Raw genomic sequence first — 27,076 nt, 5'->3', positions numbered from 1 at the left:
ATTAGACTATGTGCTTCCAGGGTTTGATGAGCTGCATGATAAAGAAAAAAAACTGTACCTTCTTAGGGCCCTGTCCCAACCAAGGACATGTGTACTAGAAAGGTAAAAAGACCCCAAGGAAAAACTGCTCATCCCAAAGAAAATGCTAGGTTCACCAGAATGCAGCCTGGGAAGGTTGGAAAGTAAGCCATTTTCCCAGTTAGTGGCCATAATTTTAAAGTAAAATGAAATGCAGCAGCTGTCACTATAGTGTATCTTTTTCTCTTTATAAAGGTAATACATGATTATTTTGCAATATTTAGAAAATTCAGACAAACCTAAATAAAATTAAAAACACCTGAAATCTCATCACCCACAGAGAACTGTTGCTAACACTCTTTCTTTACATATATATACATGTATATTTTTCTAATTCAGTTTCTACTACCTGCTATATATTCTATTTTTGTAGCTCATTTTTCCACTTAATAAGCAATAGCAAGTATCTTCCCATGCCACTAGCTATTCTTTTACGGCATGTATTTTTTTGTCACAGAAGCATGCCATTGAAAAGAACCCCACTGCCTGACAAGAGGCTCCCCCTGAGAGGTGTCAGGCTGCCCCTGGAGGTTTGGGCAATTCCCAGGCAAAAGTAATTTTAAATGGCAAGTGGGGGGTGGGGGTTATTGGGGAAGGTAGAGATAATTCAATCTTTTGTTTTGCTTTTTTTTTTTAATCCCCTCCCATCCCACATTGTTGTTTGCAATCGTTGTCTGCTCTCTGTATCCATTTGCTGTGTGTTCTTTCCGTGTCTGCTTGTCTTTCTCTTTAGGAGGCACTGGGAACCGATCCTGGCACCTCCAGTGTGGGAGAGAAGCACTCAATTGCTTAAGCCACCTCAGCTGCCTGGTCTGCCACATCTCTCACTGTCTCTCCTCTGCATCTCCCTTTGTTGCATCATCTTGCTGCGCCAGCTCAGCTCTCCATGACGCAGGCCAGCTTGCCTTCACCAGGAGCCCTGGTAATCAAACCTGGGGCCTCCCTTATAGTAGATGGGGGCCCCATTGCTTGAGCCACATCACTTCCTTCAATCTTAACTTTTAAAAATGGAGGTCTAAATTCTCCCAAATGGTATTACTAATTATTTCTCTCACCAAAAAATAATAATGAAAGGGAAATATGATCCTGTGCTTAGACTATATATCCTGACCTCCTAAAAGCAACTTACAAAAGAGGGAGAGGGACAGACTATCTCACAGCTCAGCCTCTGGAACTAGATTTCCTGGATTCAAATGCTGGTTCTGCCATTTGCCAGGTGTGTGTCCTTGAGCACATCACTTAAGACCCAGTGTCTCAATGTCCTCATCCGTAAAACTGGAGTTAAAAGTTGTACCCATTTATAGGATTGTTTTAAAAATTAAGTTATAACATGTAAAGCGCCTGCCATATAATAAGTACTCCCCAAAATACTAGCTATTATTTCCAATTGTCTATATTTCCCTTTTGTTTATACCTACCTTCTCCTATCATTGTATATATCACACTCAAATTAACTGCCTATTTGTTTTCCCACAACAGACTGAAGGCAAGGACTGTATCTTGTTTGACAGTATATCCTGAGCTCCTAATGCAGTGTCTGGCATAGAGTAAATGTTCAGTGAATATTAATTGAGAGAATGGATAAATGAATGCCTGAATTGCTAATCCAGGCATCTGAACTGCTTGAACTATTGTTGGTTAGCATTTCTTTGACCTGATACCATGTTTCTTTGCTTTCAGCTGAAATTAGGTTTTAGATGGCCTATAGAATCAAGTTGTGTAAATGTGGAATTTTTGTAGGAGAGACTCCAACTCCCTCTCTTTCCATACCAGCCTGAATTCACCTGCCCTGCCACCAGATAAGTGGAGTTGCCAGTATGATTTGTCGGGTTCCAGTAGATCGTGGGGCCCAGTAGGGCTATCTGTGCCTTCCAGAGGCCACCTTCACCCACATGTCAGGGCCCCCTCTTTATCCTATTTATTGGTTTGCCCTCAAAGGCACTGTCAACTCTCTTTCTTGGCCCAGTCACCATCTAGGTCCTTAGCTGCAGGCCACAAAAACCAACCTGAAGATTAAGATGAATGAGGCTACGTTAAAAAGACTAAAACATTCTTTTGTGGACTATAACATATGTACCACACTAATGCAAGGTGTTAGTAAAAGGGTGGTATATGGTAACTCTGCATTTTATGCATGATTTTTCTATAAGCCTACAACTTCATTAACAAATAAATAAAATAAAATTAATTAATAAATAAAATTTTAAAATGACACTAGGTAGCTCACAACATGACCAGAAGGACTGGAGAGCTACAAAGCCTGGAACAACACATGAAGCCACAGCAGACACTACTGGAAGTCACCACTCACATCCCTGCCACCAGTGCTCCCAGGCCTTCATTCTCCCACAAACACTGCCACCACCAGAAAGAAGATCTATCACGAGGTTAGAAATGATGAAGTGCAAGCTAAAACTATACTGAGATCCCACTTCTCAGCTATGAGATGGGTAAAAACTCAAAATGTTGCCACATCTTCTACTACAAGGTTTAGGGAGAACTGGTACTCTTACATACTGCTGGTGTGAATGCAAAATGTGTATAGGAGAATTTGGCAATGGCTGGCAAAAGGATATATGCACCTCCCTTTGACCCAGTAATGCTCTTTCTAGGAATCTATCCCAAAGATACACTTCAATAAAATTCTCTACGACATGTACCCAAGACTATTTACTATAGTATTGTTTATAAGAGTAAAGGGCTAGAAATAAGCCACATGTTCATCAACTATGCTATCCACACATTGGAACAATATGCCAACTATGAAAAGAAATGAAGAAGATGGTCATGTACTGGCAAGCACTGATCTTCAGTACATATTGTTAGGAGAAAAAAGCAAAGTGGTTAATAGCATTTATGGCATGCTACCTTCTGTGCAAAAGGGGGAAGAAATATGGATATATATACATATTTGCTAATATTTTGAAAATTTTGAAACAATAAACCTGTACATCAAGTAGGTGGCATAACACACAGAAAAAAGAATTATATCAAGTGACTTTAAAGCACAGTATTGGGGAAACGGACTTGGCCCAGTGGTTAGGGCGTCCATCTACCACATGGGAGGTCCACGGTTCAAACCCTGGGCCTCCTTGACCCATGTGGAGCTGGCCCATGCACAGTGCTGATGCGTGCAAGGAGTGCCATGCCATGCAGGAGTGTCCCCGCGTTGGGGAGTCCCACGCACAAGGAGTGTGCCCCATAAGGAGAGTAGCCCAGTGCAAAAGAAAGTTCAGCCTGCCCAGGAATGGTACCGCACACATGGAGAGATGACGCAACAAAAAGAAACACAGATTCCCATGCCACTGACAACAACAGAAGCGGACAAAGAAGAACACGCAGCAAATAGACGACACAGAGAACAGACAACTGGGGTGGGGGGGGGGGAGAGGAGAGATATTTTGAGGAATAAAGAGACCCACTGGTTCTATGGTCATGGCAGATGGGGTTCACTGCCATGGCAGATGGCCCTTCTCTGGAGCTGGTGTTTCTGCGTGATGGAATTGGACTCAGAGGGGATCTCTTTTCACAAGACTTGCATGCTACTTTAATGGAATTGTAGTTGGTGCTGAGGTTTTAGATATATTTGGGGGATTTGAATCTCTGGACTGATAATATGACACCCAGGCCCAGAGCCTCAACAGACTTCAGCTCCTACACTTTGATTTATTGGACTTACCCCACTCAGCTAACATTGAGTTGAAGAAGGTCAACCACCACACCATGGAGCCTAGAGTGTCTACAACTGAAAGTAGGAGGAGTGCATCCAGTATCCATGTGGAATCTAAGCCCCCACTTGACATAGATGTGCAATGGACACAACCAATCCAATGTCCACAGAGAAAATGTGGAATGGGTGTGGGAAGGGTAGCCATGGTGGCTGCTGGGTTTGGGGAATGGGGGGAAGAGATGAGATGTGGAGGCGTTTTCGGGACGAGGAGATGTCCTGGGTGGTGCTTCATGGACAATTACGGGACGTTGTGGATCCCCCCAGGGCCCACTGGATGGAACGTGGGAGAGTGTGGGCTATGATGTGGACCATTGACTAGGGGTGCAGTGATACTCAGAGATGTGCTTGCCAGGTGCAGTGGATGTGTCGCGATGATGGGAGAGAGTGTTGCTGTGGGGGGAGTGGGGGGTGGGGGCGGTGGGGTTGAATGGGACCTCATATTTTTTTAATGTAATTTTTAAAAATAAATAAATAATTAAATATATATATATATATAAAATAAATAAATCTTTAAAAAAAAAAAGCACCGTGTTAAAAAAAAAACACAGTATTTCAACTGTACATACCTAATGGGATATAGTCTAAGGTCAAAAATAGCCACAAAGAAATCATAACTTCAGTCAGTCATCTTGTTAGTACTAATAATGCTATTGCTATTTTACACAATCATACTATGTTATAATATTAAGGGATAAAACAAGTGATTAGGAAATGGAATTTTTAGCATGAGAGAAAAGAGAAGCAAATATAAGCTTAAAGAAGTTAAATAAGCCACCCTGTGTTATTATATTTGATATCAGCATGGATTCATTATTTTTTTCCTTTTAAGGAAAATGCATATTTCCCAGCTTCATCCACTAAAAACAACCCAGTAATAATACATTCTAATGGCAAGGAAAACCTCTAGTACCCAAACTGTGGTCTCAGAACAAGATTCCTTGGAGAAGTATCTGATTGCAGATCTGGGAGAGGAAATGTACAAGAAGAGCCTGAAACGTCTTGCCATGCAAAACTTCAAGGAAGTCTTCAAATACTGTGGTCATGTTAGAAGGACACAGGAGCTAACATGAAGGGGCTCCCACTTCTTCAGTTGGGACAACGCATGCATTAAAATGAATAATGATGGCAATGGATTAAACCATATACATGAATAAAAATTCATGAGTTCAGAATTAGAGATACACATAGAAACCTCTTGGGTCACTACTGGTGGTTGCTAAGGTACTAACTCACTATTTTGAAATTTAGCTTTCAAAAAAAAACTTTATCCTGCCTTTTCTTTTAGGGTAATTAAATGATTGATGTAGGACAATTTTTCATTACTTAGATCCAATGATCCATCCAGGCTTCACGCAAGGTGGGACCGCCAACGGGATGTGCCTCCTGTGTGATGCAATGGAAATCACACAGCGCCTCCTGTGAGGTCTCTTGCCTATCAGATGGCCCCTAGGCCAGCTACTGAAACCAAAGCACCACCCTCACCCCAACAGAAACCACTAGGCTTTTGCAAATGTTGAAAATCCTCAAAACTTCCATACCATTGCCAAGGACCTCTAGTCAGTAGTCCCTGGTTTAGTCCTCACAAATTCCTGGGAAATTTTGGGGGAATCACTCAACTGCTTCCCTGCAAACCACATTCACCCATCAGGGGATTAGGCCAGTGGGTTTCTTTTCTGAAGTCATATATGCAAAGGTTATACTGAGGTCACTCCTGTTTTAGAGCTCAGCATTACTTTCTTCCAAGTAGGAAGATGGGGGAAGGGGACTTGGCCCAGTGGTTAGGGCATCTGCCTACCACATGGGAGGTCCAAGGTTCAAACCCCGGGCCTCCTTGACCTGTGTGGAGCTGGCCCACGCGCAGTGCTGGTTCGCACAAGGAGTGCCCTGCCACGCAGGAGTGTCCCCCACGTAGGGGAGCCCCATGCACAAGGAGTGCACCCCGTAAGGAGAGCTGCCCAGTGCGAAAGAAAGTGCAGCCTGCCCAGGAATGGTGATGTACACATGGAGAGCTGACACAACAAGATGACACAACAAAAAGAAACACAGATTCCTGGTGCTGCTGATAAGGATAGAAGCAGACACAGAAGAACACACAGTGAATGGACACTGAGAGCAGACAACTGGGGGGGGGGGAGAGAAATAATAAAAAATAAAATAATAAAATAAAATAAATCTTAAAAAAAAAAAGGAAGATGGTTTAGAAGTGTCACTCATGTACTCGAGCCCCATTTTCTTTCCTCTTCTACAGCTTCTCATGAAAAAAAGGAAGGTTCCTGGTAGTAAAGTGCATTGCTTTTGTGTTTTTAAAAGAGAGGGAAATGCACAATTAGGAGAAATTCCCAAAGCATATTTTTGACACCTTTCAGTCTTCAGCCTAAGAAAAGTCTATTTTGAAAATCTCTGTTCTCCTTTTGACCTGACCTAGAAAGGAAAAATCAGAAGTACAAGGCAGCAAATGTGAATGCATCAAGAAAATGTTAGCGTTACTAATCACATTGGAAATCTCTTCAATATGAGGATCAGTGTGCACACTGGCCTCCACCCAACCAGGCACTTCAGTGCGGTTATCAACTCTGCAACCATTAAAAAGAACAATCACTGGCCCTCTATGGCAGGGGTGGGGGGGCATCGGGTGGTGTGGAGGAAGGTGGGTTCAGACTGATGCAAACATAAAGGAAGGGGCCTGGACAGGTCCCATCTCTTCCAAAGACACTTTCATATTACTGGGAACACCTCCCAAATGTCCACGTCAGAACCAGAGTGTCATTCTTGAATCTTGCTTTGCCCTTCCCTCTGCTTCCGTATCGAACCAATCCCAAAGTGTTGTCCGTTCTCCTCTCTTTAATAACACTCAAAGCCTCTATCCACAGGCCTTCTACCTTCCTTAAGATCCCAGTCTTTCCTCTCCTACCTCGAGTCTTGCCCTTCCTCCAACCCTTTGTCCACGCTGCAGTTAAAGAGGAAGATCTCTTTATTAAAAGATCTTCAGTTTTAAAGAGGAACCCTGTTTTCACCTATTTACTAAAAATTCTTCTGTTTTATTCATGATATGACCTAAATTTGTAATTCCCCTTCAAAACCTTCCAGGATATAGCTGTTGTTGTCTTCTTCAGATTGCTCTCTTTTAATCCCTTCTGACAGTCTGACTCTCCATGTCCCTGTCTCTCTCTCTCTCACACACACACACACACAATTCTCCATCCAGACTTCTCTACTTGCAGTTCCCTAAACCAGTGCTTGCTGCTTGCTCTCTCTTGCCAGAGACCTTGGCCCATGCTCCCTCCTGTGCCTTGACCTCTCTATGAGATCCCCTTCGCCCCTTTCATTTGCTGCCTCCATCTTCAGCACACACATCACACCTCTAATAAGTCTCTGCTGACCTTCCCCCACATACCCCTACCCTCATCCATGCTCTCATGTACCCTGTGCTCGATATAATACTATTTGCCACACTGTACTGTAGCTGCCTGTTTACTTCTCCATCGTCCCCACCAGGCTATTTTGTACTGGGGATGTGATGCTGGGAATGTGTCTTTTTAATTATTGTATTTCCAGCTGGTGCATAGCAGCTGCTTGTTCTATTTGCTAAATGAGCAGATGAATTAACAGCTTTAAAAGTTTCACACTGGGAGCAGATGTAGCTCAGTGGTTGAGCTCCTGCTTTCCACTATGAAGTCCCTGGTTCAACCCCTGGGGCCTCCTAAAAACAAAAACAAAAACGTTTCACAGTGAAGTGAGTACTAACTCCTCTAATTCCTCTGCCTGTATTTAGAATGGACTAAATTGTGTCACTTTTAAAAATAGCAGCACGACAGCCCCAGATGGCAGCTAGAATTCAGGTGTTCAACCACCTGAGGTCAGGATATATCCCCATTCATTACTTCAGGCAGCATGAAGGCAACCTGAGGTCTCCCATTTCACACTCACCTGGGTGAATCAAGCAGGAGTCACACTCATTGTCCTCGTTCCTGCAGCAAGGGATGGTATAGCCGACCACTTCTTTCTTCCCGGGACAGACACATTCAATCTGATCGTACTCACAGCACTCCCGACACATGATATTCCATTCCGCTCCAGGGCAGGCCTCATTAATGACAGTGTATTCTGAAACGGAAGCCCAGCAGGTGAGGACCCAGCAGGTGAGGCCCCGGCGGGAAGGGGTAAGGCTTCTAAGTCTCAGATCATGTACTGCTAAGAAGCAACCTTGCCCTAGAAACGTGGTGCTCTGCCTGAATGAAGAGAGAAGATCCATGTGAATTCTTCCTAGACCACAGCCTCCCAAGTGGGGAGGCCTGCCCCAGGGGTGTTCAAAATCATCCTTTGAGACACAGATGGGCTATGTTAGGACTGCTATCCATTTTTATTTTTTCATCTTTAAAAAAACAAAGGAAAGAAACCATGCTTTACCAATAATAATTAAAGTGGATAGACAGTAGACATGTACAATTGATAAACAAGTATATCTCTTGGGGAATCCATGCTTATTTCTATTTTTGTCGGGGTGCATCAGGCTACCGCTTACGGCTACACAGGTTGTGTACAGCACAACTCCAGGGGGAGCTGTTCAACTGTACAACTGAGCATCACAGCACAGGAGGGTGGGCAATCAGAAAGCTTGGAGACCACTGTCTAGGCTAGGCCATTCAAATGCAAGGTTGATTGCCAAGCACAGGTTATGCCATTTCCTCCAAATTTCGCTCCATGATTTCACAGTATGCGTTTTTCATGGTATCTTCAAAGCTAAAACCAACAGAAAAGACAAAAAAGTACCTTAATTAGTATGTTTGGGAGAATTGCAATGTTATAAAAGGGTGAACTCATTAGCAGAACTTCATTTAGTCCCCAAATACAATGGAGAGTTCTTTCCCGTGAGAAAAAAGTATTCCTTTCTGAGTAGGATTTTTTTTCCTTTTTCTTTTCTTTTTAGAATATACTATAAGTAAATGAAAAAGAAAAGCCATCTGGAAATATCTATAAGAGGAGTCACTCCAGACCTGCAAGAGGAACCCAGGCTAAGAAAAAGATCTAGGTTTAATTCACTCTTCTTTTTTCCCTAGTCTCCATTTCTAAAAATTTTGCACAAAGGTGACAACTGAACCTAGAATGGATGAAATATTTGAAGAAGAAAGTGAATCTGGACAAGGTTGCAGTAAAGCATTCCCTAGAAACCCCAGGCAGTGATGCCCAAAATGCTTTGTTGCCCTACATAAACCCATTCTAGCATCTGTGATGGCTTCCAAAGTCTTAAACTTCATAGTTTCGTTTTATCTTTTCCTCCCCCAAATTTGGAGATCTGACACAGGTCTGACCACTCTTAACTGCCAAAGAAAGAAAGAATTATCACCCTTTCCTTTCAGCCTTGGGTCAGAAGAATATTTTAGAATCAGAGAAAGCAACCCTTTGCATAACAGGGGACATTCCTTAAATTGAATACATTGTTTTATGAAAAATTTACTTATTTTTTTCTCCGTTTTCCACTAACATCTGTGAAGATTCTCAGACACATGTTTGGGAACCACTGGCGCAGAGCACATGGTATTGTCACTGCTGAGATTTTGTTTTCCCCACTACTCTGTGAGCCCTTCGAGGACCAACGACATTACTTAGCTGAGCTTCCCAGCATTTCTTAATGCTAATTGGATGAAATGAATGGCCTCTACAATCCAAATGACAGTTTAACAGTTACAAACAAGTGAAAGCAAAATGGAAAAAGGCTCAGTCAAGCATTGAAGCCAAACTTGTATTTGAAATCCCACTTCTGCGGTTCACTGGCTGTATAACCGCCGCTAAACTTCTTTACTCTCTCAGCCTCAGTTTACTATATGGTAAAATGAGTATCTTTTACTTAACTCAGAGGCCTGTTGAAAAGACTAGAAGACTAGCTAAGATAATATAATAAATAGCTTAATACTGTGCCCAGTATATAGTAAGGATACAGTAACAAATAGCTTAAAAAAAAACAGTGGTACAGAGCATCCACAATTCTCAAGGATCTTGTAAAAAAGTCTATCAGATCATATCAGTTTCTTGCTTAAAATGTTCGACTTGGGGAAGCGGATTCAGCCCAATGGATAGGGCGTCCGCCTACCACATGGGAGGTCCAAGGTTCAAACCCCGGGCCTCCTTAACCCATGTGGAGCTGGCCCATGAGTTGTGCTAATGCATGCAAGGAGTGCCCTGCCACGCAGGGGTGTCCCCCGTGTAGGGGAGCCCCACGTGCAAGGAGTGCGCCCCCGTAAGGAGAGTCACCCAGCACAAAAGAAAGTGACCAAGAATGGTGCCATACACATGGAGAGCTGACACAGCAAGATGACTCAACAAAAAGAAACAGATTCCCGGGGCCGCTGATAAGGATAGAAGTGGTCACAGAAGAACACACAGCAAATGGACAGAGAGCAGAGAGCAGACAACTGGGGTGGAGGGGGGGAGAAATAAATAAAAAATAAATCTTTTTTTAAAAAAACAAAAACAAAATGTTCCAATTGCCTCCCAATTCACTGGGAATAAAACCCAATTGTTCTGCCATGGCCCATAAGGCCTTTGAAAGCCTGCTCCCTGCCTACCCCTCCAATCTTTCCTTGGCTACTATTTCTTAGCTTCTACGAGTTTTTCAGAAACACCAAGCTCTTACCCCCTCCAGGGCCTTCAAATATGCTTTTCCCGCTGCTTCTGATTGAGTTCTTAGGTCTTAGTGTACATGATACCTCCTCAGAGAGGTCCTCACTGTCCTTCTCATCTAAAGTACATACCTCCACCTACTCTTTCCCCAGTAATCTCTATCATAGCATCCTCTGTTTCTTTCCACAGTCCTTACTATAATTCAGAACCATGTTCCATGTTTTCATTGGCTTCCTTATTGTCTCCCTCCCTCAAAATACCACAAGCTAATAGAGCCACATCTAAATTGTTCACATCTCCTAGAAGATGACCTGGCAAACAAGGAGGGTTCAATAAATACCTGTTGAATGAATCCAGCTTTAACTTTAGAGTGACCCTCCTTTCAGCAGTTAAAGTTTCAACCCAGTAGGTGTGCTTCACCCTATAATATACTGAGGTTGGCCCTGGCCTGTCAGTCTAGGTTACCTGCCATGGGTCCCTGTTCCTCAACTCCAGCCCCTACTTCATCCAGCCTCCTGGTCTCTCTCTCACTCTCTGAGCAGCAAATATGCTGGTATACTTGTCGCACAACCTCCCTCTACTCATGCTGGGGCAAGTAAATTCTAGGTTTTCTAAGAATTTAGAAATACTAATAACTCCTGGGGTGCACTAACAAGAAGAAACTCATCTGCAATTTTTATAAGACTTTGTACTTAAAGGTTGAGTAAGATTTCCTCAACTCCAGTAGCGGGCAAGGCTTGTTTCCCTCTATGCAGCAAGTTTGGCCACCTCTGCCCAGCCCTGGAATTCTGTGGGTCTTCCTTTTACCCAAGAATTAATTCTCTGAAAAAGCTTCTTTTGTATTTCTCATCTCAGCGAGCAAGCCCACCTCTGCCCCCTATCACCCATATTAACTTTATAGTAATGTCCAGCAGTGGGTTCACTGGATTGTAGGCCAGAGTGTCATACCATCTCAGCCAGAGGGGACGATCTCAGAGGATGTCCATTTACAGTCTTCCAGCCAGGACAAATGGCTCCTTTCCAAGGACTCTGTCTCCTCAAAAGAAAGCAGCAAATCACATAGCCACTCCATGCCTCAGTCTCCCCCCCGAGCACCGTGCCAAGAGAGTGGATGAATTGATGAATTCATCCTTTCATTTGTGGAATGAAAATCCTGAGATTGAGTATCCGCCATGTGCCAGGCAGGTGACTGAGTGCTGGGATGCAATGGAGAGTAAAATGGACACCATCCCTGCCCTCACGAAGCTCAGTTCAGCAGAGGAGTAGATAATGATCCAAGGCTCCCACAAATATATCATCACTAACTGTGATAAGGAAAAATTAAGATGCTTTGAGGATGAATGAATGAATAAATGGACCTGAAGGAACATTAGCACCCAATCTACAGACCTCGCTGGGTTGGGGGTGTTTAATTTACACCACAGAAAGTACTTTGCAAAGAGAAGAACACGTTCCAGGAATATGGAGATGATGGGTGGGGCCATGGTTTTGATGGTGTTGATGATTCCCCTTTGGGCTCGCAAGTTCACCACCCCTATTTCCCCTATTTCTTTCCCAGCACAAACAGAGACAGGAAGGTACACCCAAAATATATGTGTAAGAGATAAATACATAAGTGAAATAGCCTGCGGGAAGTATTTAAAATTGACCCACTAAAATGATTAAAAACACAATAAGAAGACAAGAGCAAGCTCCTGGATTTCTTCCCTAAATTACATTTAGGGAAAGGTCATGAGGTTATTTGGCTTCGCCTGTAAAAATTTCAGGGAATTTTAATATGACTCTAGGGACTAGTTCCAAAAACTAGGAAATATCAATAACAATATACTTGGATTTATTTCTCTTCTGTTCCTCCCCTCTCCCCCCAGTTGTCTGCTCCCTGTGTCATTTGCTGTGTTTTCTTCTGTGTCCACTTGCATTCTTGTCAGCAGCACCTGGAATCTGTGTCTCGTTTTGTTGCATCATCTTGCTGCGTGAGCTCTCCATGTGAGCGGTGCCACTCATGGTCAGGTTATACTTTTTTCGCACTGGGCGGCTCTCCTGACGGGGTGCACTCCTTGCATGTGGGGCTCCCCTACACGGGGGACACCCCTGGGCGCATTAGCACTGCACATGGACCAGCCCATCACTCAAGTCAGGGGGCCCTGGGTTTGAACCTTGGACCTCCCATGCGGTAGGTGGACGCCCTATCCGTTGGGCCAAATCCACTTCCGCAAATGTGATTTTATATTGCTACACAATTATCCTGTGGATGGAAGCGCCCTCCGGCCGTTTTAATTAGGGTGAGCAAATATCAAGAAAGTTGCAAAGACAACAGGGATGAACCTTGAAGACATCATGTTGAGTGAAATAAGTCGGACACAAAAGGATACATTTTGCATAATCTCACCAGTATGAAACAATCCAAAGAAGCAAATCCATAGAGTCAGAAACTAGAATACAGGTTACCAGGGGCTGCCATGGGGGAAGGGAAAGGGGAGTTAATGCTTAAATTGTACAGCTTCCATTTGACTTGAAGAAAAGTTTTGGCAATGGATGGTGGTGACAGTAGCACAATATTGTGAATGCAATTAACAGCCCTGAATTATATATTTGAATGTGGTTAAAAGGGGAAATTTTAGGTTGTAAACAGACTACTAGCACACAAATTTAAAAAAAACAAAACCATAGGACTGTACAACACAGTGAACCCTATTGTAAATAATGGACTATAGTTAATAGTAACAATTATAAAAATGTTCCTTCATGAACTGTAACAAATGTACCTCACTAATGCAAGCTGTTAATAATAGAGTGGCATATGGGAAGTCTGTATTTTAAGCCTGATTTTTCTGTAAGCCTACAAATTTCTCTAATTTTAAAAAAAGTCTCAAAGGACTTTGACATCATAAGCTTTGCCCAAGCCTTCTCTCAGCTGCCATGCTGAGGGGCAGCCATCCTGGCTTTAGGTTTATTCTTTTTTTTTTTTTTCAGAGATACAGGGGGATGAACCCAGGACCTCATACATGGGAAGCAGGAGCTCAACCACTGAGCTACCTCCGCTCCCCCATCCTGGTATAGTCTATCCAGAGTCAGAGTCCAGTTATATTGGTCCAGTTCTGCTTCTTCCAGAATTCACTGTGAAGAAGACAATCGATCTCTTAGTCCTGTTTTATGAGTGGGAATACCAAGGCAATTACAATGCAGACCAATTGGCACAGGGGAAGCTTTCATATATTTGTGGAACAAATGAATGACTGAATGAGCAAATGAAAGTAAGCTGATTGTTGTCATTGGGTTCAGCATCCTCATCATTATTTTGTACAGCTCCTCACCAGCCTGACAGTTTGCTTTAAGGCTATCCAGTAGCAGTCTATTTCTACTACTGACAGGAGGGAGAAAAACTCAATCCCTGACACAGCAGGGGCTTAACTATGCAGAATGGTAGGAGAGTCAAGTGTGTCTCCTTAGCATAGTCTCCAAAAGTGCCACGCTTTCTACACTATATTTTAGGGCAATATGTTGACGTGATGGTTCCTTGAGGTCAATCTGAAAAGACTCTGAGGATGCTCTGAAAACAGAGGTCAGCCTGTTCCGTACGTGGTTGAACCACCACTTGCCAGACTCGAGGCCCAGACTGAGACCGCCCCAGAAGGCAGCAAGGACAGGCACTCTTACATGTGCCCGCTCCTCCCTGAGGTAAGACCCCGCCTTTGCAGCCACCACAAGGCTCATAGTTTTCCCATCTAACCACTGGGGTTCATTTTTATGTTTTTGTTTTTTTTTTTTGGGGGGGGGGGGCTTGTGTTTTGTTTTTACTGTCTTACCATTTTATAAACCTTCTGAGACCAGGGGAAGGAAAACAGACATATGAGTCAAGAGATCTGTGACTAGGCAGCTGGGCCCCTCACTCCTCCCCACCCGCTCCCCCGCCTCCTCAGTGCTGTCTGGGCTCCCCACACAGATGTCTAACCAGCACTGGCCCTCGAGAGCTGCAAGGTCTGACGCCGGCTCCAGGGGGCTGAGGACAGGCAGGCAAAGCCCAGGCACAAGTGACAGCTATGAATCAGGCTGAGGGAGTGCTTCTGGAGGCCTCGGCTGACTCCACCTCTTGTCCTGAGCCCTGCGAGCCTGTCCTATCACTGTCCTATCACCGAGTGACCCTCAGGCTCAGCCTGGCTGGTCCCTAATCTCAGAGGCCTCTGTCTTGCCCTTCTCTCAGCTCCTCTTGTTAGCGAGAGGATGGCGGCTAGAGAGTCAAGGCCTTCATCATCCCCACTGGGTATCAGGTGTAGGAAAACCTTCATGAATTCCCAGGGAATCTGACTGTCAGGATCACGTATGTTTGCAGGGAGGAGAACAACAGTCAATCTATCACTTTCTTTCTCTCCTTATTCTTTACTAAGCATACTGTCCACACTGAATTTTCATTAATTCTCTACTCCCCATAGTATCCACTAAGAACACATCCGATCCCTTGGCACAGTACCAGTTCATTTAATTCTCATAACTATCTTCAAAGTAAATATTATTTTCTTCGTTTAACATATGAAGAAACTGAGAGTCAGAGAAGGTAATACGTTGCCCCAGGTCACTCAGCTTTCAGGTGAAAGAAGAAATATCTGAACTAGCTCTTTGTTCTTTCCAACTCATGACATTGACTCTCGAGAATTCATACCTCCAACTACGCAGATTACGAAGAGCGGTGCAACGTTAGTAAAGTGTACAGACTTGTGACTTAGCCTGTCTGAACTTGAATCTTGGCTTCCTCAATTACAAGGTGGCTTTGAGTGAGTCACTTAATTTCTCCAGGCCTGTTTTCTCCTTTGTGACATGTGGATAATAATAGTACTTCTTCATGATTGTGATAAGGACTAAAAGAGCTAATGTATGTAAACTGGTGAATATGTTCTGGGTCATAGAAATAGTATACCCAGATCAGGGGTCTGCTTCTAACAGTGATCCCAAAGCAAAGTTTAGGAAAGACCTTGCTGTATTCTAAAATCACTGATAAAGGTTGACTAATAATTTGTTTCCCCTAATAATGATAGCAAACTCCTCTGCAGCACTTTATATGTGTCAGACACTGTTCTGGGTTCTTCATCCATATTAACTCATGTCATCTTCACAAGAATCTCATAATATAGGCACAATTAATATGCCCATTTTATGGATGAGGGAACTGAGGTGCAGAGAGGTTAAATGCTATGCCCAAGATCATACAGGTAGAAAACAGCAGAGATAAAATTCGAATCTGGACTCTGGTTCCAGAGACGGAACACTTAACTACAGGCTAGGTCTGGCTCTCAGGCATATCATCTACAATTCTGAAAGGCAACAACAAGAAGAAGAACAGCAAGCATATACTGAGAGGTTGCCAAGAGCCAGCTAAAGAGCTGAGTGCTTTCCCTGCGTTATTTCATTTAGTCCTCACAATGCCATTATGATCACCTATTTTATACATGAGGAAACTGAGGCTCAGAAATGTTAAGTGCCTTGATCAAGGTTACACAGTAAGTAGCAGAGCTGGGACTCAGTCTAGTGAGTCAAAGGTCTATGTGCTTATCTATTACACATTCCCCAGACCATCATCTTTGAAACTACCTGGGATGTTTGTTGAAAATCATGATTCTGGGCCCCGAATCCAGACCATTTCCCTCAGAATCTGTGTGTGTGTGGTGGGGGGAGGGGGGTCATGTTTCTGCCTTTCAAACAAGTATACACCTTTGAGAATCCCTGCTCTCACTATTTCTAGGGGAATGTGTTCTGAAAAACACACCCTCCTTCCATCCCACATGAAGCTGAAATCTGTGTTGGTTCTCCCTTCCCACTTGCCTAAAGATTAAGGAAAATGACCTTGACTTCCTATTGTTCTTGAAAGAAGTCTGACCTTCTGGGTCTGGGTCCATGAAATCTGTCCCCCTTTTATGCTGCTGGACAACCATAAACAAGACACTTTGCCACAGCATTTCTCCTAAGCCTCAAGAGGATGGAGGTAGAGTGATGGGATTGTTGATGCTACTGCCACTGAAGAAGGCAAAGGGCATAAGAACTTTGGAAGAAAAAATGCCTGTTTGCCAGAGATGACCATTATTTTCTGCAGAATAAAAAGCCATCACATCTTTGGCTCAGACACAGATGGCTAAGGAAGCAAAGTGAGTGAGCAATAATGTCCTCTTCAGAGGCCCACACGTACGTAGCATTTTCAGGCAACTATTTTGCCTCTACATTTTCTAGTCTCTTTTCTCTAATACCCCCTCTTCAGACACTGTTAAATAGGACATACCTCTCCTCCTGCTGCTTCTCTTTAGAAATAGAAATTCCACATCCGCAACCAAAGGGAATAAAACCCAAGCTCTAGCCTCTTGGTTTGTCCTTGACAACTGTGGGACTGGAAATCCTTAAAGTACAGCTGCTTCTGGGTTATTTCAAACATTGAAAATATGAATTAAAATCAGCCTTACTTTTTTATTAGCATGGTTATTGAAAAAATAATGCATCTACAAGTACCTGGCAATAGAACCCAGCAAATATTAGAACAATTAAAGCATTTGAATGGCCACATGGTAAGCAATAAAACTTAAGCTGCACACTAAAAGGCCAGTCTGGATTTCCCCAGACCCAGGAATTCCATAAACTATCCCACTTGCTCTCCATCTTCCACACTTGAAAACATTCTCTCTGAATCAGAGTTCATCAGGACTACAGGAGATTTGGGTGTGCCACTGCTTACCTCTTTGCCAAAAGCTACCAGAATTAGTATTACTGTCTTCACAACCAGGTTCAATGAAGGAAGCTGGATTTTCCTTCTCCCACAGGCAGCTGTTCAACAAGAGGTGTCAGGCGTGGAGGAACATTGGGCGAGGGTGATACATGGGTAATGGAATGCCCGATGGTTCCCTAAGCCCTGAGCTGGCAGCAGCTTTAGACAGGCTACCGTCATTATAGTTACCCTCCCTCCCCCTGGCTCTGCAAGCTACAGCAAGATGAAGGGGAGCTTCTTTGCACCTGAGGATTCCTTGCAAGCTCCACCTTTGAGTCACAGCAGGTGGTCATGAGCTCAGCTTCAGACCATACATGTTTGAGAAGCAAAGTCACTGACCCATGACCACCTACTTTGCAAGGCAACAGCCCCTCAGTCCCTGCAAGAACCTACCACAGGCCCTATTTCAAATATGGAGACACTAAAGCACAGCATTGTGGGAGGCATTTGCCCTAATGCTGAAGGTGGGTGCATGAGAAACCCAGGAGGAGAGAGCAATTCTCAGGGGACTTGTGCATGGTGAATCATCTGGGATTTTTTTCTGACAGTCACAGATGAACAGAATTGAACTATGGGATGAGGTAAAAAGGGCTCAAGAGGACCACATAGCTTCCAATCTTCTGCTGATGAAAATACCCAGTTTGGCTTCTTCTAAATTCCTTGTGAGACATGTGGTGATGGGAAAAGATTCTATGGGTACTCCCTGTTTGCCAGGCACTATACTAAGCATTTTAAATGGCTTCTCTCATTTACTACTCACAAAAAGCCTGTGATATAGACACTATTATCCTCAGTCTACAGATGGAATGGTGATATGGCTACATTTTAAAGGCTCAGTTACCTTGCCCAAGAAAACCAGCAAAGAATGATGGAGGCAGTATCGAAACCCTGGTCCATTTTTTAGATGACAATGCTCTACCACAGCCACATGTGCATTCAGACTTGTTTAGACACAAATAATACACATATACCCATCCACATCTATGCTTTTCTCTTCTGTGCATTCACATGCAAACTTGAACACATCCATACCAAGACATCTATATCAAAGATAATTCTGTATCAAAGATGAATTCTATATCAAAGATGAATGCCATATGTTTACTGAAGGCCTCTTAGGAAGAATACCCTTTAAAGCAACAGTTGGTTTTATTCCATACCCATTGCCACTGTAGTTATCCAATCTGAAATAAGTCTGGGCAGGAAATGAAGGCAGGCAATGCTAGGGCCAAGGGAGAATCCATGTTGCATGACAACAAGAACAATATTTAGCAGAGGCAGGAAAATAGTAGGTCCCAGAAACAGCAAACAAGGGGATGATGAACAGCTCAAACTCACATGCTGTCTCTATGGGCTACAGGTCCCATACAAACAGCCCAGATCACTTCAGGGTTGTGCAAATCAGGGTCACAGTGACTAGACTGGACCAGAAATGGAAAAGACAAGGGTAAATACCAAGAGTTTGGAGACAAGATCAGTGTGTGTATGTGCATGTATGTGTGTGTGTGGTAATAGGGAAGGAGGGAGGTGATTAATTGGTAATGAATGGCCCTTGGACACCACACCCCTAGGGATTAGAAGGAAGTTCAAATATTCTCCTTATTTTCAAAGAGGACACAGTATGGCTGACACCAACGACACAATCTTGTTGGGAAACCAAGTCATGGCTCTTACCACTCCCCAGAATTGCCACACCAATGCTCTTCAATCAGATGTAAGCTTCAGTTTGCTACGGTTCCCAGACCAACCACATTACTTTAAATAACTTGAATACAGGAAATGAGTTTTCTCAATCAACCATGCAGGTCAAGTGCTGGTGAAGGCCTTTCTCACAGCAACATGGACACATCATCATTTCCATGATTCTTTCAACATCTCAGCAAATGTGAAGTGACGAGGATGTCAGACTTCCTGCCCGTACCTCAGCAAAAGTCTGGAGAGAGGCCCATGCTTTGCAGACTTTCAAATTCCCTTCCTACTCTATCCTCAGTAATTGTGAGGTATTCTTCAATGTTTTATTCATTATGGACAAGAGATCGGAATTTTCCAATCTGTCTTCCATGGAACATTAATTCCACTGAATGGTATAAGATTACGTGGAAAAAAAGTTTCTTTGGTCAAGCACTTTTGTAAAATACAAATAACAGCTTTCTTTATTGCATGACTTTTCAGAGGCTACACTATGCTTTATGCACAGTTAATCTCCACATCTCCCAGACTTATTTCATCAATTCCTGGATTTGCTTTTTGTTGAATATTTCCCAGGATTAGTATTCAATGAAATCCATTTTGGGAAATGCCAGGCTTGACCATAAGCTCTCCCATAGATTGCAAGTACCTTGAAGAAAAGGACCTAATCTTTCTTATTCATCATCACATCCTCAGCACCTGTATCGTGCCTGGTACCTGGTAGGTAATTGACACAGTGTCTTGCAAGAATGTATGAATATGGACATGGTGAGGCATGTGTGATTCCCAAGGTAAAGATTATTTGTGGCAAAGACTAATGCTAGAAATACATCTTGCTGTGACTGCTGGAGTGTGCAATACAAGGACCCTATTGAGCATACTACTGCTGAACAGTTTTGTTTATCATAGCTTGTTTCTCACTTCCATAAAGACTTAGGAAGTTCACCAGTTCTTCTGTTATACCAGCAGGTTGGCTAGGGGAGCCAGGCTTGTACAGAAGGGAGGCTGAACACCCCTTTGGAAGTAGGCAGTCAACCACCCACTAGAAGACTGGGAGCCAGACAAAAAGACCTGCAACAAAGAGTCCTTACCACCCAGCCATGTCCTAGCCTCTGCTTGCATCCAGGTGAGCCAAGGACACTGGAATAAAAGGGACTAGATGTTGCCAGCCAGAAGGTTAGCTCAGCCAATTTGTTCTAGGAGGTCTCAGGTGTTTTTCACCAGAAACTTCACCACTATTGACTCCTGAGGAAAGATCCCATGACATGGGGCATTAATTGATGACATTCAATGGAATCCTATAAAATACATGAAAGTGGAACTGGATTTTAAAACCATTGACACTTTAGTTCCTTGGAGCTCTTTAACAATTCAATTTGTTTGAAACAAACTGGGCCAAATCCCCCTTCTCTCCATTGATTTTCCATTAAACCAGCTGGAAAAACTTTTTAATCAACTGTGAATTTATCTTATGAGGACAATTGCTGTGTCTCCCCATGAGCTAAAGTTGCCTGAATGTGTTCCTCACTCTGTTCTAGCAGCAGCAGCGTTGGTTTTCCAATCAGACTGACCATGCTTCTATTTGCACAGAGGATGCTGCCAAACCACTAACCCAACTCACTTCAACATTCAGAGTCTCAGACAGAGAAGCAATGAAGATGCTCAAATTGCAGGAGGAAAGGCTTTTCTCCGCCTCCAGAGATAGAAGGGTGGCAGAATAGATGTCTTCATTTGCTGCTTGGTCAAGAGGGGCGCTTCTATTAACCACTTGAGATAAGACCAAGGACACTGGCATCTGGTAGACAGTAAATCCTTACTAAAGGTTGAACTGAATTGAACAAAATCCATCTTGGTGTTAGTAGAAGTTAAACAAATCTCCGTCTTCTGTAATCTCTATCACTGCGTTATGCCAAAAAAGAAAAAAACACTTCCCCTATTCATTCCAGGCCTGCTCCTCCCATCCCATGGCCTAAGAGTTTATACATTGATGACCTTGATGAACAAATCCATAAAGGAGCAAGGATACAGGTTGTCAAGGCAGACCTGAAATATGTCTCATCCTCAATTCTGTCCCTCTGCAACTAGACACATGATTTTGATTATAAAAGTTGAGCCGTGGAACAAAGCAGTTCTCACTTGCCACAGCTAAGCACGGTAAGATGGCATGATACTGTGGACAGCTATTCCAGAAACTGGCAGGGTTTTTTGGTCTGCTTAGCACCTCTGTCTCCTTTGGGGAATGGCTCCTCTTGAGTTCCCCGTGGCCCCACTCAGGCTGATGATGACCTGTCCTTTCTCCACTGTCCACTCAGCCTCCACAGAGTAGACGCATCTTGCTTTGGGCTTTCTGAGAATTTGGAATGTCCAAGAGATAACCACCTTTCTTAACCACCTGGTCAGGACAACCCCATTTAGCTTTCTTTTTTCCTTCAGCCAGCAGGGCACGGCAGGACCTGCTGCTCACTGTGGCAATGTTGGATAGTGTTTCAGGTTATGCACTGTGGTGTCAGACTACCTGGGCTCAAAAAGCAAGCATCCAGTCACGGGACCAAACCTCTGTCTGCCAAGTTCCTTCATGGATGAATAAATTGGGGATAATAATAACAGTACTTGCCTCCTAAGTTTATTGTAAGGATTAAATAAATATATGTGGAGCATATAGAAGAATGCCTGGCAAATCCACAAACTCAATAAATTCTTGCATGGCCAGACTTGATATTAGGTCTCTTAGGTATGATAAGCTCGAAGCCCTTCCCCAAACACAGCTGGAGTTTCCATTATAAAGGACTTAAATGTGTTCCCCTGCCTACTCTACTCTCAACCCACAGGGTCTCACTGTCTGTCTCAGATAATTGCAACCTAGAAAGAAAAAAAAGAGTAGAGGGGTGGGGTGTGTAGTGGAAAGAAACTTTACTTAAGAAAGCCTAAAGTCTCCAACCTACTCAAAGTCCCTGCCTTCCTTGAGTGGTTGTATTTACAGGTATGAGGCTTGGTTTGTCCTACTTTTCTGCTTCTTTCTCTCCATTATACATTTCATGTTTTGGCTAAGCTCTTGTGACAAATGACAAACAGAATTCCTTAAATATGGACCGGGCCTGGGATCTGAGATACTTTCTGCTACCGATCTGGTAGCTTTCAATGTTCCAGCTGTGCCCTGGTTCTACCCTGGAATTCAGGAACTGGAAAATGTAAACACTGCATTCCACTCCCCCTTTAAAGTAAAACAAGAGGGCAGTGGCGCTGAACTCTTTGAACTGTTGTGACTGTCAAATATCCACTGATTGAGAGCGACGGGTTCTCCCACATAAACTTTCCTCCATTATCATTGAAATGTCACTTTCCCCATTTTGCACACCCCCCAAATCAATTGCAGCTTCTAGAACTGGTCTCGGGGGAAGGAAGTAGAGATGTTTGCTCTTGCATTGGGAGTGGTCACCCACAGCAGGGCAGATGGAAATAATTTTCTGATTTAGGGCCAGCCATTAGGCTGCTCCAGATTCCATTCTCAGCCATTTCTGTCTAGCCAGTGCAACCCAGACATAGATAACATGAAGTCAAACCTCCAGTCCATGCCAGTGCCATTCCAATGTCCTCCCCAAGACAGCAGCATATTCCCAAGGGACTTACAGGCTATAGGTTATCCCTGCCTCTGGACTCTTGGGCCAAAGGTACAGTCTTTGTCTACAACTTATTGATACAGACATAACACCCAGCCTCTTACTCAATTTCCATAGGAAGATCACTCTCAAGGGCACTCAAGAGAATAAAACATTTTACCAAAGAGTTGGAGGTCATAGAGAGGGGTGAGATTATGTTCCACAAAATGAGCAACTTTGACTATATTAAATGCTTCTGCTTTTAAAAGTCCCGTCAGCCAATCGATACTTAGGAGTTTACTCACTTGCATCTCTCCTCTTCTACCCCATTCTGCACCCAGCTTTCTACCTTCTCTTTCACTCTCCCTTCCTGCCCCCTTCTACTCAGGGACTGGAGGCCAAAAATATAGGCAACAGGGACTAGCACAGGGCTTCTCAAGCAGGGGTCCACAGACCCCCAAGGGACCCATGGAAAAATTTCAGGGGGTCTGTGAGCTTGAACTGAAAAAAGTCAACTTACTATCTTTATTTTCTCTGACCTCTAACTGAAACCTAGCCTTTCCTTCACTTATGAATGTAGGCAACAAATGACATTAGTATTCATTTCATATCCTATTACAGTTGTTGCTTATCTTGAAAAATCGCTTACACTCATACATACTTCGAATTTACAGTAGTTGTTAGACTCGATGCTGGTTGAGTGTCATAAAACTATCTGCGATTAGATTCTGAGAAGGTGTCCGTGGTTTTCACCTGACTGGCAAAGGGGTCCATGGAACACAAAAGGTTAAGGACTCCTGGACTAGCAGGTAACATAACCATGTAAATTGAAAAGATGGCGTGTCAGACCATAGAGGGGGCACAGCCTATCCAGAGGCATTTAGATTCAAAACATTTTCAAGCACATGTACTACTATATACTGCAGGACTTTTGGCTCAATGGCTGCCGGTTTGCAGGAATACCATCTCCATCTCCCTCTTTACCACAGCTAGCCAAGACAGAGTCAACAGTGGCACCAAAACTGAGGCAAGCAAGGCTCTCTCTCCCTTTATATGTCCCAACTCCTTGCCAAGATAGATGTGTATCAGCATCAGAAATCAGTCTGCTGGTAAACAGTCTGATGATATTCTTTCATAACCTGTAGGAAACGTTCCAAAACAAAGTAAGGTATTGGTGGAGGGGTGATGTATGAGAATTCTGCATACTATGCACGATTGTTTTTAAGCTTACAACTTGTATAATTTTTTTAAAAAGCCTGTTATTTAAAAAAAAAAAGAACAGTCTGCTGGGTGTGAGCACTTAAGTCATCTGTGTAATAGGTGAGCTCGGGCTCAGGAATTAGACTCCCTGGGCTCTCCCCAGGGTGCCTCTCATCTGCCCGCATATCCTCAAACAGGTCCAGACCTCTGGGAACCTCTTCTGTAGAAAGCGGGCAGTAATAGTGCAAACGTTATTGGGCTGGTCTGAGAATTAACACATGTGAAATATTTAGCTCAACGTTAGCTAGATTTTCAATCTCATCATCCCCTGAGGTCAAAAATACTAAGTGATCTCTAACATCCCTCCCAGCTCTAACTTTCGTAATTCCACCATTAAATTATTTTCCTGCGGAATTAGCCAGAAGCTCTCAGAGTATCTTCTAGGGAAACACCCTCTTCATGATCCCCAAAACAATCCACCCCTGCCAAGAAGACCAATTCTGAGAGCTTTCTTTGGAATTTGCTAGCACATCCCATTATAAACAGTGAATCCTTCTTGCCATGCCTTCCCACTTACATTTCTTCCCTTCTTGCCTTTCTCAGCTGGCTGCTCCTACCCACTGAATATCTGTGCTTTAAATTATCTTCCCTAGTTGCATTTATGTCCATTCCCTACAAGCTAATGTCTGCTGGAAGCAACACTTGCGAAGTTATCCATACCGAAGTTTCATTCCCAAGGGTTACATATTTTAAATGAGGTTTTCCTCTTAGGCAAAGTCGTACTGGTGGAGCTACTGCTATTTGATGAGGTCAGTGGAGTTGGGTTTCTCCCTTCACATGCTGTTTATGCTGGGTTATCACTTGGCCTGTTTGGGTTCTCATCCTCCAACATGTGTCACATGCCAATGAGCAACCACAATCTCTCATTGCATCCCAGCGGCTGTCTATATTGCATCAAATACTTTTTAAAAAAAAAAAGTATTTAGACAGAGAAAACACATTTCCAAGCTTTTCTTGACAGAGCCAGATTCAGAATTTCAGCAGGGAGGAGACTTGCCCACTCCTTGAAGAACTATTTTTCTTCTCCACTCTGTTCCTCGGTATTCCCTCCTAAATGTGAATGCTCGACAACCCAAATATCCTTGCAAAACATATGAAGTTTCCTTCTAGCTCAGTCAGCAGCTGTGGCTGCCAAAAGGGCATGCACCCTCCCTGAAGCTTTTCCCTAGCAAAAGGTAAAAGAGACCTCATGACAGGAATAAATGGATTTTTCAGATCCTGGGCTAGTAAAAAGGGGCAGTTGAATTTTGTTTTTCAACTTTCATGGGTTTTAGCCATCTCACCTACCACATTAAAAAAGCAAAGCAGGGAATCATTGATGTCACCATGAGCCAATGAGTCCACTGAGCACTGGTGCTTCAGGAAGGAACCGGGGGCCTTTGGAGTTGGGCTAAGGCGACCACACCCTGGACGTTTGGTTCCAAAAGACAGAGATGAAACAGGGAGGAGGCAAGGACTTTGTTTTATGGATTATCAGGACCTCGTGGGCTCCTTCTCCCTTCGTTATTATGTTTGGGCTGTCCAGTTGCCACCTTGGCAAAATTCAAAAGAAACATTCTTGCCATCTAGATAGTAAATCACTAAAGAAGTGTTCACCCCAGGGCAGGCATGCCACAGGCAGGTGGAAAGTACTGACTCAAATGGGTGGATTACCCATTTGGAAGGATGTGCCTTATGCCTGCATTCCTCTTCTAGACAACAAGGTATTGAATTTAGCATTCTCACCACCCTACCGATCCTGTTTCATTCTTAGACACCTGCCAGCTTCTTGCAGCAGTGGAGCATCACCTCACAGGTAGAGCTCAGGTGACAGGTAACTAGCGCAGAGGGAAGCACTAAGCACTCACGGGTACCCTGCCCATAAAAAGCTGCTCTGTTTTCTCAAGTCTGTACATTACAGTCCATCCACATCTCGGCTCCAGAAGTCTTGCGCCTCAGGGCATGTAAAGACAGATGCTCCTAAGAAGTCCTCTTCCCAGCCTGCCGGCGAGCAATTGCAAGACAAAGCTGCCATTGCTGCCGTTCCCTCGCTTCTGCCCTGAGCTGGGTCAAGAGGCTCCCAGGAGCTCTATGTCAAATCCAGCATCATCTGCCCCTGGGAGCCCATTGACTTGGGGTTTGTGGCTCAGATAATGACATGTGACAAAGAAGCCACTGGCTCTTTCAAAACAAACACTGTGAAGCCCCAGAAACAATGTGCACTTTCAACCCCGGCTGTTTCTTCTTCTTTCTCATCCTGATCAGGAAGGGAGCATATCTATGCTGAGTGGGTAGATCTCCTATGATCCTATGCTGGGATCTGTTCTTAAGGGTGGTACCTATACAATTCAAGCAAGATTCCCCAGGAAGAGCACCCCAGCAAGAGCTGGCTTGGCTTGCTGGAAGTCCTGCTCTTTATTTGTTTCTTTCCTTCCCTTTCTTCTTTCTTTTCCTTGCTCACCTCTTAAGGAGCTCTTTCCAGGAAAAATTTAGCCTTTGCAAATCAGAGCCAAGAACTCAGACTGCCTTGATTCTCGGAGGGAGAGGGGGGGTTAATTTTGTGCTTAAAGAAAAAATAAACAAGAAAGAGCAAATAAAACCGGAGCTGTTACCTCTTCCTGAGGCATTTTAGTCCCACAAGTTGGAATTCGTGACAAAATCCTGTCACATTCTCAGGGAGGGAAACTTTCCCAACACACCACCCAAGTTCCCCAGATTATCACCAGAAGAAGCCCCCCCACGCACACAGCCACACCATCTCCAAGCGCACTTGAGGCGCCCCCAGGAGGGATATGCCTCTCCAGGGGCTCCTGGACGCTACTCACAGTACCTCTTGGCAAGGAAGAGATGAGAAGGAGCTGCAGGAAAGTGAGCCCCAACTGCGCCCACCAGCCCAGCTCCATCTTTCCCGCGGCCAGTACCCCGGAGTGAATGTTGGGGAGCAAGAGGAGGGCCCGAGGAGGCAGGCAGGCAAGCTGCTTACTGGGACCTCCCCAAGTCCCAGCTGAGCGGGAGCTCGGGTTTCCGCTCGCCAGCTCTCCCTTCCTCATCAGAGGGGAACCACCTTCAGCCCCAGCGGCGACGACGTCAGCCCCAAGCTCTCCTCTCCGCTGCCTTAACCCTTGCGGCGCCCGGGGAGGTGCGGCCACGCGGGGGCGGGGCGAGCGCGCTGTGGCTGGAAGGGGAGCTGCGGGGCGCGGAGGTCGGCCCGGGTGCCGCCAGGCGGTCTCCGCCGGGTGAGTGGGAGAGAGGGCTGGGTGGGCGGGCGGCGGGCAGCCACTAGCCTGGGGCAGAGGCGGCTGCTCAGGTGCGGCCTGCGGCACCCCCGCGCCTCCTCCCGCGGCGCCGCCGCCCCTTCTCCGCTCGGCCGCAGGAGCCTGGGCT

The 27,076-nt window shown here is 44.3% G+C and overlaps 1 protein-coding gene and 1 long non-coding RNA gene across 6 annotated transcripts in view; one reads left to right on the top strand and one right to left on the bottom strand.

The window, feature by feature from the left end:
• PAMR1 (peptidase domain containing associated with muscle regeneration 1) overlaps positions 1–27,053 on the bottom strand; it is a 134,404-nt gene extending 107,351 nt beyond the window's left edge. For 2 of the 5 annotated variants that reach the window (XM_071218104.1, XM_071218103.1), the window contains exons 1-2: positions 26,523–26,810; positions 7,736–7,912 (exon numbers count right to left, since the gene is read on the bottom strand). In XM_071218104.1, coding sequence (XP_071074205.1) covers positions 7,736–7,912; positions 26,523–26,742 — 397 coding nt within the window. In that variant the 5' untranslated portion in view covers positions 26,743–26,810. Of the gene's footprint in view, positions 1–7,735; positions 7,913–8,330; positions 8,549–26,522 lie in introns of all 5 variants that reach the window. The other 3 variants (XM_071218105.1, XM_071218106.1, XM_004446832.3) reach the window with 3 other exon arrangements.
• LOC101417749 (uncharacterized) overlaps positions 26,840–27,076 on the top strand; it is a 47,846-nt gene continuing 47,609 nt past the window's right edge. The window contains exon 1 of the long non-coding RNA XR_009187593.1: positions 26,840–26,928. This is a non-coding gene — a long non-coding RNA (uncharacterized lncRNA). The remainder of the gene's footprint in view (positions 26,929–27,076) is intronic.

Source organism: Dasypus novemcinctus, chromosome 10 (assembly GCF_030445035.2).
Source record: "Dasypus novemcinctus isolate mDasNov1 chromosome 10, mDasNov1.1.hap2, whole genome shotgun sequence".
NCBI classification, from domain to species: Eukaryota; Metazoa; Chordata; class Mammalia; order Cingulata; family Dasypodidae; genus Dasypus; species Dasypus novemcinctus.
Note: the sequence above shows the minus strand (reverse complement) of the source record. Positions and strands in the feature narration are given on the sequence as shown.